The sequence below is a fragment of the Octopus sinensis genome, unplaced genomic scaffold (genome assembly GCF_006345805.1).
Source record: "Octopus sinensis unplaced genomic scaffold, ASM634580v1 Contig12082, whole genome shotgun sequence".
Taxonomy (NCBI): Eukaryota; Metazoa; Mollusca; class Cephalopoda; order Octopoda; family Octopodidae; genus Octopus; species Octopus sinensis.
The window spans coordinates 19,917-34,343 of NW_021832533.1; the positions used below are offsets into that span (position 1 = coordinate 19,917).

The 14,427-nt window shown below is 34.5% G+C and overlaps 1 protein-coding gene and 1 long non-coding RNA gene across 2 annotated transcripts; one reads left to right on the forward strand and one right to left on the reverse strand.

Moving 5' to 3' along the window:
- The first annotated feature begins 7,957 nt into the window (after positions 1–7,957).
- LOC115229197 (protein FAM200B-like) lies at positions 7,958–8,710 on the forward strand. Its single transcript, XM_029799593.1, has one exon. The coding sequence runs from the start codon at positions 7,958–7,960 to the stop codon at positions 8,708–8,710; it is 753 nt and encodes a 250-aa protein (XP_029655453.1).
- A 5,182-nt stretch (positions 8,711–13,892) lies between these two features.
- LOC115229208 lies at positions 13,893–14,404 on the reverse strand. The gene is made up of 3 exons (XR_003883307.1): positions 14,173–14,404; positions 14,021–14,141; positions 13,893–13,963 (listed from the first exon to the last, which is right to left on the reverse strand). It is a non-coding gene; the product is annotated as an uncharacterized LOC115229208 (long non-coding RNA).
- Positions 14,405–14,427: the final 23 nt, after the last annotated feature.

Consider the following 14,427-nt stretch of genomic DNA (forward strand, 5'->3'; position numbering starts at 1 on the left):
GCGCAGGTCGCATACCTCGTCATTCGGCTCTAAACAAGATCATTCTCCATGCCCTCGAAAAGGCAGGGTATCCTTCTGTCCTTGAGCCAATTGGTCTTGACCGTGGTGATGGAAAAAGGCCTGATGGCTCGACGTTGTTCGCTTTCGACGCTGGTAAACCACTAGTTTGGGATGCCACGTGTGTTGATTCCTTCTCTAAGTCGGCCATCAACGAATCCGCCTCTCTGCCCGGGTCCCGTGCTAATAGGGCTGAATATACAAAATCCGAAAAATACCGGGGCTTGTTAGACGGCTTTTGGTTTTGGCCAATTGTTGTTGAGACTTCGTGCGTCTTTGGCACAAAGACAGTTGATCATCTGAAGAAACTTGGCCACCTCTGTTCATTACGCTCCAAGGATCCTAGGGAATTTACATTCCTAATCCAAAGGATCCTGTTGGCCGTTGTGCGTGGGAACAGCTGTTCCATCCGGCTTGCTGGCCGATTAATTTCTGATTAATTTAACCTTTAAACTCTTATAGAAATAAAAAAAAAAGTTTTTAAAATTGCCTATTTTAAATTAGTTATTTGAACAACTGTGAATTCAATGGAGAACATGTTGCGAGACATTCAGTAATAATTACAATTCAACATAACGTTACATTTCCTAATGGAGAAATATTTTCAAATTAAAGAAACTTGGAGAAATTGTAATCACTATTTCATTAATGCAAGTGTCTGCCAAGAAACTTGAGAATAGCAAGAACACCGTTGCTAAGATTGTACAAAAATACCGAAAAAACGGAATAAACGGCATTTTAAATGGAGAAAGAGGGAGACCGAAAAAGTTATCTATCAGATCTATCCGTCTGATCAGACGTTCTGCTGAAAAAAATCCAAGAATCTCTTTATCTGCAATTGCAAAACAATTGGAATCTTATTCTGATATTCAAATATCAAAATCTACAATAAAAAAGACACTACATGAATGCAATTTATATGGCCGAGTACCTCGAAGGAAACCATTATTGTCAAAAAGGCACAAAAGAAACCGTTTACAATTTGCAAAAAAATATGTAAACAAAAATATGGATTTTTGGAATAGAATTCTGTGGTCAGATGAGACCAAAATCAATTTGTTCGGATCAGATAAAATTCAGCATGTGTGGCGCAAAAATGGCGATGCACTAAATCCAAAATGCATAGTAGCTACAATGAAACATGGCGGCGGAAATATAAAGATATGGGGATCTATGAGCTCGCAAGGACCTGGTGAACTTTATATCATAAATGGGATCATGAATGCAGACATGTACATTAATATACTTGAGGAACAAATGATTCCCTTTATCAACGATCATTCAGGAAATCCGATTTTCCAACAAGATAATGATCCGAAGCATACTGCAAAGAAGACTAAAAGTTTTTTGACTGAAAAAAATCTTGCAAATGGACTGGCCGAGCATGTCGCCAGATTTAAATCCCATTGAACACCTATGGTGCTATTTAAAAAGAAAAATTGAAACATTTGACGTCACAAATAAAAACAATCTAAAAAATTTAATTATTGAAGAATGAAAAAAAATTCCAAAGGAAATATGTATCAAATTGGTGGAATCAATGACCTCGAGACTAAAAGCAGTCATCAAAAATAAAGGAGGGCACACCAAATACTGACTTTTTAAATGATGTACTATTTATGAGCCGGCAATTTTTCATGTTTTTGCTCACAGATATAAAATAAATTGATTTTTGGTTTTAAAAAAAATAAAAATCATTAAATCAACTTTAATAAGAACTAAATTGCATAAAAATAGTTTAAGTAATTAATTATTAGTATCGAAAATTGATTTTATTTGTCAAAAAGTCAAGGGGTGTAATATTTTTGGACCATACTGTAGATATGTTCATATAAGGATTACAAAAGTGACAAAAGTGTCAAAATAAATGGAGATATATTATGGGAGGCAACACTAATCACAGAGGAAGCATATGGTGTGTTAGTTTACTCACAATAGATTGCAACCTCTGAAAGCATATGGTGTGTTAGTCTCCGCATCAAGCAATCTTCTATGCAGAGAGGATTGTACCTAATAAAATATTCGGATGCCACTAACTAACTTGATTATTCATTCTAATATTTTCTTGTTCCACTTTTTAGCTCTAATTAGTGTTACATGCACTATTCACATAGATTTCAGAAGGATAAACATTGAGCAGTAAGATTTGATCCTCTGTAAAATGACCTTCTCGATTGTAATCTTCATTGGTATCTTAATCCTTGAATGAACAGCTATGCAGAATTCTCTTAACATGCCTTCATTGACATCAATGTGAATTATTTCCATATTTCACTTGTTATCTCTAATTAATGTGAATTGTAAAATCAGTGTCATAGTTAAAGACAGACATAGACAACATAAGTGACTTATTGTAGTCTATCATGTTTACTATTTTTAAAGGAAATGTCAAGTTACACGACTACAATGGCAATTCGTTATTATGGAAGAGTGATTCTTGCTTTGATAGTCGAATGACTATTACTTCCGGCCATTCAGTGACATGTATCATTATTATTCACTTAATTTAGTCGTCGACGAGAGGATCAAAATTTTTCAAATTGCAACAAATGCAATCGTCATCTTTTCAGGTGATTTTATTGTAATGTATCAACTGGTTCAATGCATTCGAGCTATCGTCAGGTGATTCTCAACATTTTCAATATTTAGAACAACTTGGGGAGATTCAAATGACCACAAGGATCTCCGAAAAAAATTGATTCGAAGTCACCCCATACCAAGGGTGTCAAACTTATGTCGCATCAGAGGCCGCATTTTTAAATATTTTCCCTTCTATCAAGAAAATTGCTGATTTCATAACTTTCAGTTACTGTGATTAATTGGTTACATATCAAACAATGTATTTTTGCATCAATCGTTGTACAAAAATGGAAAAGTTCCCATTTTTTGAAACATTCAGTTTTCATCTGACAAAAACAAGTTTTTAGTTCCAGAAGAAACAAGTGACATAGTCAAACAAGAGTTACAATAAACTAATTATTACAAATGGAGCCAAAAATGTGCTCTGTGCATAGATATTTGGAACACGGCACTTAATAGAGAAACAAACTCTGGAAAAAAGTGAATTAATAAGGATGGAGACAAAATAATAACGAGAATATGTAAGAACAGATTATAGGAATCATTTCAAAAAATGTTACAAAATGATGAAATTTCGGATAATTTAATCATTAAACGAAACTACATCACGAATTATTCCTTCTGAATCCAATTACATGCAAAAATAATAACGACGATAATGTAAAAAAAAGCACAACATAAAAATAATCCGTGTGCTTCCACGTGGCACAATTTATTAGGTTTGCCAAGAATAATTGAGATAATTAAACAATAATTAATAAAAAATAAGCTTTATTTTAATTAAAACTATTTTATATTTTAAGGGCTCTCGGGTCGCACCTATACATGCAAAGAGCCGCATATTTGACACCCCTAGCTTAGACGATTTAAATCTCCAATTTATTATGCCGTAAATTTAAGTTTTTTTATCTATTAGAGAGTGATTTTCGTATTTTTGGATAATCTTGTACATTTTTCGGTGATTGATCACAATCCTTTCTATGGGCTCAGGCGGTTCTTTTGCAAGAAGTTATGCCACAACTAAGTTTTAACCATATAGTAAATATCATCAAGCAAAAGAACAAATTCTAGATATGGCACATCGTGCTATTAAAGAAGCCAGCGTTTTCGATATCCACACTGGAGAGCCCTCTTATTGTGGTTTTTTTATAATTTATTAGTGCCATCCATTACAATCAATTGAATACAATTTGAAGGTTGTCGCAGTTAACCTGTGCAAGTGAATGTGTCCAAATCTTAGAAATAAATCTGATCTTTAGAAATAAAATATGTTTTATTTATAGTATTTTTAGATGTTTTAATATCAATTGTAGCCACACTGCAAAATTTGCGCTTAGGAAATTCTAGCCCCTATTCTGATTTTTCGTTCAAATCGATAATAAACATTTGATTTCCGCTGTCACGGGAAAAATTTGAAAATTTTTCAAGTACGAAGAAAACTTGAAAGTTTTTAAAAGACAAATAAACAACTGATCAACTTTTTAAATTAATATACTCCTTGATGTCACAGGTTCTTTGCGAACTGATAAAATATTCAGGCTGCAGAGCAACAATAAAAGTTATTTGTTATAAATAATCACGAAATGCTTAAAATGCCACAACAGCAATATGAAAATGTAGACACGACAATGAAAAACCGCAGTAAAACATAACTGGCTTTAAAGACAAAATTATCAAACATGAAATATGGAGACAACTTAATTCATGATGAAAACACAGCCTCAAAGAATTAGAGAGAAAGGCTTAAAAAACTATACACACATCGGTTATATGTTTATCAAAATTAACAATTGCACGAAACTAACAAATACCAATTTTTAAGGGTTTTTTACGATAAAAATAAGATCAGAGATAATCTGTTTAGTTACTATAAATATTCCAGGTTTGTACATCACGTCTTGCTTTAAAAATAGGAAATTTATATACTTAGTTAAAGTAAACAAAACAGCTGTATTCTCATACGAGTTCTGCCAAGTTGTTTACAGGTAAAAAGAATACTCACTGAATTTATGGCCTGAGTACATTTTATCAAAAAATGAGTAAATTTTCTTCATTGTTCTTTCTTGTGATCTGAATTTCTTTATTTTAAAACGACAGGAGGAAAGATTATTTTTAGATAATTTCTTTTGGTTTAATTTTCATTTCTTATAAGTTTCTACCAGAGAACGAGCATTTTTATTAGCCGTCGCTGACAATGTCACGTGGCATTTTAAGAAAGTCTATAAAGAGTTTTTTCCTTAATATGGTTTAAGTCGTTCAATTTTTAGTGATTCTTTCATTTTTGATATCATGAGATTTTTTGCCTGACGCTTTTAATTTTTTTTTTTTTTTAAAGTTTTTTTTTTTTTTTGGTCAAAAAGTTAAATGTAATTAACAAATAGTTATTAACTAACTAAATTTCCGGCCTCGTAAATGGAAACACAGTTTCCACGTACTATGGCCAAGGAAATCCTTTCGAAAAGCCACTTGGACTCGCGTGGGTCTCCCCGTTTATGGGAGATCATGCTTTAATTGTTCTCATATTTCCATTAACGTCGTTATAATCAAAGTCTACATAAATTTAAAATTTCTAAACTCCATTTATTTTAGTATTTGGTGATGGTCGTTTGCTAGTTTACTCCACTTTGAATTATTTATAAAATTAAATTGGCATGGAAAGTGTGCTATAACAATTTTAGCATCAATTCATTTTCAAACATTAAAAGTCAATGGGATTTTTAGTATTGTAATTCTCTTGCGATTATTTTGAATTCTGGCTCATATGAGCTTAGTGCTATTCTCGTGTAATCTGCAAGATGCTTATCCCTTAAACGGGTTCTGTATTGAGATTTGATCATCATATATAGAAGCCAATCGACTGGTTGGCCACCCTTGCCTTAAGGGGTAAATTAAAGGGGTCTTATTTTTTTGGAAGAAAAAGTCAATAAATATTAGATTTCTGTGACAGCTCGCATTATCCAATATTAAACCACATTTTTTTAATGCGAGAAATAGTACCTCCAATTAATAATTATTTCTTTATAGTTCAATTTTCTCTGATTGTAATATGGAATTTAAGGGAAAGTCTTGGTCGAACTCGGGATTTAATGGAGTGGGCGATGGCTGATTGCTAATATTTTTGTAAAATTAAAATCTTATGTTAGAAGTCGATAATCTTTAAAGAAATAAAGATATATAATCGAGTCTAATTATATTTATTAATAATATCTCGAATGAGACAATGAAACCGTCTCGTTTGATTTAACATTTAAAGCGAAAACACAATAATTCAATTGGAAAAAAGGCAGACTTTTTTTAGAATTAAAAAAAATTTGAAAATAAAAACACCTTACTGTCAATCTTTAATAAAAATATATCTCGAAATATCTCTGGATTATTTTATTCATGTAAAGCTGCAAAGATAATTTCAAAAACTGGTTGCATTATTATTTTAAATTATATGTGGGACGGAATAGTGTCAAAATACTTCAAAAACCATCTGAAGGTGCTTGGCGTGGAGGACAGGGTGAAAGCATACATCCAGACACTGGTGTTGCGGAAGACCTTGGAAAGCATGCAAGCCAAGACAAGGCACGGGTTATCAAAGCCTGTTGAAGAGGTTGCCTCTAAATCTAGACCGTGCACCCAACGTGGGCCCCAAGAGGGTGAGGTTGATGAAATACAACACTACAAATAACGAATAACTATTATTTATTTATTATGCTCATTCGATTGTAGAAAATGTGATCCTTCCTTGTTTAAATTTATTCATAAACGATATTTTACAAAAAGATTCTTCAAATATTATAAAGACTATTCCATTAAGTAACGACATTATACGAAGAAGAAAAGATGAAATTCCTGAAATTATGATAATATTGTGTTTTCCTACATCATACTGCGTAGAGAAAGGATTCAGCACTTGAATAGCACTATCGGAAAAAAAGAAACAAACTAAACACGAAAAATTTCCAAGGAGGCAATACAAAAATAAAGGTTGAGAACCACTGATGTAATGAATTAAAATTCCAAAAAAATTCCTCTTTTAGGTAAGACAATACTAAGTAAAATTAGTTAACTAACTATCTAAAATGAATTCATTATTAGTAATCAAATCAAACAAAACTCAATGAAAAAACTCGATTTTAAGTTAATATTTTAGCATAAATCTATACATAAATCTATAATAAATGTCGTGTCTTGTATCGTCCGGGCAGTTTATATTGTCCGGGGTGATGATCTACATTAATCATCTTTAATTATTTGTTAAACTTATGATTTTTATTGATTTAACCGAAAATCTTACGGAATTAATTAAAAAAATATTTATTTATTTTAATTTATTATTATTGTTTTATCATTAAACGTTTCCGTTTTCTTGTCTGATGGTTAGGATACTAAAAATTGAGTCGGAAAATCTAGGGTTAGGGCTAGGGCTAGGGTTAGGGTTATGCGCTAAAATTAAAGATTTAGAAACCGGGGAAGAAATTAAAATTAGCAAATCAAGAATAAAAAAATTATAAAAATAACTTTAATTTTGAATTAATCTGTTTTTTTAATTCTCTTCTTTCCATATTTCTTCAAGTAATTTAACGGCAGTATGTTGTCCCCCTCCTCTATATTTGTTTCTTCATAATAAAATAATTCATAGGTTTATATTTTTAAATCAGAACTGAATGATCGAAGTTTATTCATAAGAACCGTCTTTAAATAATATATATAAAGACTTTAAAAAATTTATTAAATTTATTGTTAATAGAAATTTAATTTTTAAAATTTTTAGAAATACAATTCTGCAGCATTTAGAGTAAAGTTAAAAATACAATTTTTTTAGAAAATTCAAAACAATATAATATTTCCGGATTTTTTCCCGCGATCATGTATAGTTTTGGTAAGATACCTTCCATTACTATGTTCTGAACTCTGTGTTCTTTTTTTATTGTTATTTGTATTCATCTTTGTGTCAAAGATGTTTAACAAATGATTAAAGATGATTAATGTAGATCAGTGGTTCTCAACCTGGGGTCCGCGAAAGATTCCAGGGGGTCCGCGAGATTTTTCTGAAACTTTATTTAAATGTTTCTATTTAATGATAACAATTTTAAATTAATATATAATAGAATTAAATCATAATTAATAATATCTCTTTTAGATATATTATAATTTAATATATTTTAATATTCAATAATACTGAGGGGGCTAAATAAATTAATATATTTTAATATTCAATAATACTGAGGAGGCTAAATTACTTTAAAGCTGAATGTAACTCAATTATTTATAAAAATCGTATATATATTTTTTAGTAAAAGTTAATAAAATTTTTAAGCACGCTATTGATATGAATTCCTCGAATGTTATTAAGATACGCAAATATAATCCTGATTATATAAAATATGGGTTTATTTGTATTGATAAAGATGGATTTGAAAGCCCAAAATGTGTTGTGTGCATGAAAATTCTGTCACACAATAGCATGAAACCAACAACTCTTGTGAGACACTTGCGCACATGTCATCCCCATCTAATCCACAAAAATAAGGATTATTTTATTTCTTTGCGTAAAATGATGAAAAATCAAGTATTGACTCGTTTCATACAAACTTTGCCTTCTGATAATTCCATGCTATTAGCATCTTACATGATCTCATTACGTATAGCGAAAGAAAAGAAACCTCATAATATTGCCGAAAAACTGATTCTTCCTTGTTGTAAAGACATAGTACGTACTCTTATTGGCACTCATGCTGAAAATATGATTTCGGAATACCATTATCGAATGATACTGTTCATTGACGAATTTCTGAAATGTCAGAAAATATTAAGTGTCAGGTTATTGATATTATATTATTTATTTCAGGTGGTAGAACAAATAAAAACTTCATGCCATCAAAATTTCGCTATACAAGTTGATGAATCCACCGATGTAGCGAACTGTGCTCAATTAATAATATTTGCTCGTTATGTCTATGACGGAGATTTTAAAGAGGAATTTTTATTTTCCTATTCGCTTGAATCGACCACTAAAGGAGAAGATATTTTTCAAACAATTTCTATGGTTTTTGACAGTGTTGGGTTATCTTGGAAAAAATAACCGAACTTATTTATGCACATTTAACATATCTTCAACAAGAAGTAAATAAATACTTTCCAGAATTGAACGAAATTGATTTGAAATTCATTCGTACACCATTCAGTGTTGATCCACGTTTGGTCGATGAAAATATCGAAGAGGCTTTTATTGACATGATCAATAATTCAAACGCAAAAGATTTGTATGAAAAACTTGCTTTATCAAGATTTTGGTGCGAAATGTGTAAGCATTATCCTTCCGTAAGCGCAAATGCATTAAATTTGTTGCTTATATTCCCGACAACATATTTATGCGAACATGGCTTCTCAGCACTTCTCAATATATAAAATAATCATCGCGCAAGACTGAATATTGAAGATGACATCAGGGTATGCTTGTCGACAACCGAGCCTCTTATTGAAAAAATTGCCTCGAAAAAACAATATCAACCTTATCACTAATTTTCTCTATTGATTTAATAATAAATTTTGTTTTTAGATAAGTAAAATTTTTTTGACAAAAAACTTAATAAATATGTAGGGGGTCCGCGAAATTTTTCATTTACTCACAAGGGGTCCGCGGACAAAAAAGGTTGAGAACCACTGATGTAGATCATCACCCCGGACGATATAAACGGGCCGGACGCTATAAGACACCACAATAAATAACAATTAAATACCAATGTGACCCCTGTGACTGATGTTTTATGACCAAAGATTCGATATCTGGTCTAAATTTTAGACGACGTTTTGTTACACCTCATATGAACAAACGTGGAGACATAACTCTATTATTGATCATTATTTCTCGATTAAAAAATACGACGTTGGCCACCTCTGGTATAAGAGATGAATACGTCAGTCACCAGGAGTGGAAAAGTCAAATCGTTAATGCCAATTAAAAATAATTTTTATATGAAAATCTTTAGTTAAATCAATAGAAAAATATTTCAACTCATTTTTGAGTGGACAGGAGATCCCAATCCCATACAACCAGCGAAACATCGTCATTAGCCACCACCCTTCGGTCTAACTACATCAAACTCCACCCAATTCACCTGCAGTGACGTTCCTCACTCCATTCCCACACGACACCACGCGAATCGAATCAAGTTTACACCGTCCGCTCGAGTCAATATTCCCACCTGCCATACACCGACCAAGCAAACGTGAAGAACACACTGCATTTAGTCCAACAACCAAATTCTTATGAGCTACCGGCAGCACATATGAACTCCCCAGGTCAACTCTCGGCATAAAAGTAGTGGGCAGGACTATCGAGTCCGTATGTCTATACACTCTATGAATATTACTCTCCCCTTCCACCGGGTTATTGCCTACATTATCCACCAAAACAAACAAATATCCAATTTAAATGACTGGACGAGCCCACTCGAGTGCCCAACCCACAACATATTCCCAAATATCTTTAAAACAGAAGGAGATGACATCTTTGAGTAATCACCCATCACTAAACCATCCCTCCACATTAAAAAACAACCAGGAATCGAACTCAAAACAGCACTACACAATCTTTCACTCAGATTGACCTCCTGGACTCGACTGTGACTGAACACATTGTAAAGATAAATTGTAGTAGAGCCTACAAAGGATACCCAAACTCCATCCCCTGCCCACACCAGACATTTGACTTCCTCATGATCCCTTCCAATCACGTGGGACTTCTAAGAAGGATAGACATCCAAGATTACATAACAATTCGATTGCTCACAATCAACCACAAAAATACGATTTTTCGAGGCACACCAAAGAAGTGAATCCCCGATGACTACCATCGTGGATATCGACCCCAAAGTGACCCCATCTTGACACTGACAAATCACAGTGTAGTCCTCACTCCACTGCCCGTCCTCTACTCACTCCCTCACCCCTCATTTACCTCCTCGCACAAAACAGGCCAATCCACTCTTCCCCGTCCCAACAAAAACCTTTCCACGGACACATCTACAACATAAATGTGAGACTGTGACTTTATTCCAGTCACGCTACTTCCAACATTGAACTCGAGGAGGCATTCGGAGAAGTCTGAGGCACTCGGCAAGACCCTCAGATCCCCGTTGGTACCCCCAACCCACACCGTTGGCAACACGGATTTGAATTTCCTTATGAGTTGGGACAAAGTTAGCTTGACCAGCTCATCTTCCCGTGGAAAATAATCTTTTTCCGCAATTTTTGAGTTTTCAGGGTCAGATTTGGACGGAAATGAACAACCTGTGGTTTGAAGATCCCAAATAACACCAGGAATTGATTCCATGGTTGTTACGTAACCAGGAACGCGGAAAACCGAAAGAGGACAATCCGGTTGATTCACGTCAATCACGGAAACCAGACTTTCATCCATATTTATGAGTTTAGAGGACGTCCAAAGAATTGGAGAGACCGCTCCTTCCACCCCAATCCTCGACGTACTCACCACTTTATGATATTTCTAAAAAATTAACAAAAATGGAAAAACAGCCAATCTTTGATTTAATGAATTCATTTTGTAATTTCCGTAATTTTCCGTGATTTCATTTCCGTGATTCCGCGGGTAAAATACACTCGTTCCAACTATTTTGGCACCGGCACTCGTATAGACCGGGCCATCACTCACCACGGTGATCACGGCACAGAGGGATGAGACCTCGCGATCCTTGAATGGGTGGTACACCTCCGGATCACCGTGATCCCGGGTTTCCACGGAAGGAACCAACTGTCCTTTCACTGACTTTCTGAAAATATTTTTGAAGCTATTATTTCAGTTGCGGGATTACATTGAGTTTTTTTTCCTTTTTTTGGTCTCTTCGAATCCGTTGATGTAATCACGGAGTTCGAGATACATCCGCTTGTATTTATTCCGTGATTCCATTATGGACACCAATTCGTACTCCGTGAAATATGAGGTTTCCATATTTTTTATTTTCTACTCAAAAAATGACATTTTTATCAAAACATTTTCCAAATCCAGAATTCGTTGATTTGAGAGCGAAATTTGATCAATTTTTGACTTTAAAGCGATTTTTAGTGAGTTTTTTGAAGTTTCAGACAGTTGAATGCGACTGTGCAGCAGTTCGTTCTCACTGGACGTGATTTATGGCCAAAACCTATTAATAGCCTCCATTTGCTGACTCAGTTCTCGGTTGACCGTAGTGAGGGCATACCACGAGTCACGGAGGTCCTTGTTCTCCCGAAGGATCTTGTCTGTCTCCGCATGTATGTCTACACGTGTATACTCACTAATCAACCAGAGAAAGGACTTGAATATTCCAATTTTTTTTGTTGTTTCTGATTATTTGGTCTGGCTGGTTTGCAGGATTGTGCTGCCTGGGATATAAAACTAGTTTCTGATTGGTCAGTTTGTCCGCGAGGTGTCACCGTGGGACTCTTTTCGGTCTGAGGAGCAGATTTGTCGACTTGTAATGGCGTGTCTGATTAATTCACGCTTAAATACCATTTGTGTTTTTTTTGGAGAAGCAAATTCCAGAATCGGTGAATTGAGTAAATTTTACTACTGGACCTATTTCAGTCCTCGAATTCTCCAATCCACGTGGTTTAGGTCTTGGTGGAAGACTTGATCTCTTCTTCATATTTGTACCTTATATTTTATATTGATCAAAAACCTGTTTCTGATGCCATAACTCGTAATCTAGTCACCTCTGGGTGGATTAACTCGACAGATTCCGCTGTATCCTCCCCAACCCGAATTTCCGACTTGGTAGGATTAACTGAAGTGATCTCATTGATCTTCTTGGTCTCAGATTTGAGGGCCGTTTGTGATTCTGATATTAAACTTGGGAAGGTTTGAGAAGTATCCGTTTTGGTATGATGAGCTAAAGTGACCTCATTAGTCTTCATTGTCTCAGATTTGAGGGCCGTTTCTGATTCTGAGGGCACATTTGTAAAAGTAAAAGTTTGAGACGTATCCGTTTTGGTAGGATTAATTGAAATGGCCTCATTGGCCTCCTTTGTCTCAGATTTGAGGGCCGTTTCTGATTCTGAGGGCACATTTGTAAAAGTAAAAGTTTGAGACGTATCCGTTTTGGTAGGATTAATTGAAATGGCCTCATTGTCCTCCTTTGTCTCAGATTTGAGGGCCGTTTCCAATTCTGAAGATATATTTGTGAAAATTTGAGAAGTATCCGTTTTGGTATGATGAACTAAAGTGGCCTCATTAGTCTCCTTTGTCTCACATTTGAGGACTGTTTCTGACTCTGAGGGCACATTCAGAGAAGTATCCGTTTTGGTATGAAGAACCAAAGTGCCCTCATTAGTCTCCTTTGCGTCAGATTTGAGGACTGTTTCTGGTTCTGAGGGTAAGCTTATGAAAATTTGAGGAGAATCCATTTTGATGTGATGAACTAAATAGGCCTCATTAGTCTTCTTTATCTCAGATTTGAGGATAGTTTCTGATTCTGAGGGCACATTTGTGAAAATTTGAGAACTATCTGTTTTGGTATGATGAACTAAAGCGGCCTCATTGATTTCCTTCGTCTCACATTTGAGAACTGTTTCTGACTCTGAGGGAAAATTTTGGAAGGTTTGAAAAGAATCCATCTCGACTGGATAAACTAAAGTGGCTTCATTAGAATTCTTTGACTCGGATTTGATAACCATTTCTGATTCTGAGGGTACATTTGGGAAGGTTTGAGAAGAATCCGTGGAATGTGAAGAGACATATGTCGGGTTACAATCTAAAGTGGGGAAATAAGGACCGACACTTGAAAGATCTCCCAATTCTTCCTCATAGTCCATTTCATCCACAGCCAAGTTATCTTGAACTACTAAAAAACTCAAAAACCCTTAAAATGCTGTGCTGATAACTTCATTTGAGAAAAGCTCGTACAGTTTCTATTTTTTACATTTTTTGAGGTACCCCAAAGAGGATTGACTCTTCTCTTCACATTCTGCCACATTCTCTGTCTTTTGGGGACTCAGAGTACTCAATATATCCACCGAAGAAGTCTCGTGGCTCACAGCAAAGTCACAAAAAATAGACTTGTTGCTATCACATATTAGATTGTGGTCTACCTCTCGGCGGTTGGTTCAAATTGTTCTATAATTTGTGTTTTCTGTCAATAAACCGCATACCTTTTTGATTTATTGGCTCTGTCGATTGGTCCAAATTGTCCTGATTTGTGGTCAAATTGTCCTCAATTCGGGAAAAGTAAAGTGCTCTCAGCTGGGCATATTAGTACACACACAACCCGGTGATGGTCATTCAACAACTTGTCAAATTCGTGCTTTAAATTATAATAATTCTCGTTTGAAATTTGATCTAAAATATTTTTATAATTTTTGAATATTTGTATTATTTTTTAAATGATTAATTAACCTCTTTTAATATAATAATTTAGTTTATTTTCCATAGATTGTTTCAGTTCGTTGTAGAGTACTATCTGCTCTTCCAGCGACAAACAAACCTCGCTGTACTTGTACTCAAATTCGATCAATTTCTACAAAATACTAAAAAAGTGGACAAAAAACAGTGTCGGTGGTGGTTCGAGCGGTTTTTTCGAGGTTATATTGAGTCGATAGTTGTTTGTTGTCGTCTATTTTGTACATAAGTTCTTCGTAGTAGGTCTCCTTCTCTCGATTGCACTTTTCGAGTTCGTAAAACACGTCGGCAAGTATATTTGAAATTTCGTTGAGGATTCCTTCATCTACTCCTGTTAGGACTGTCCGGAGAGCAATGCTTGTGTTGAGTGCTAGGACTCGTATTCCGTTTGTAAGGATCATTTG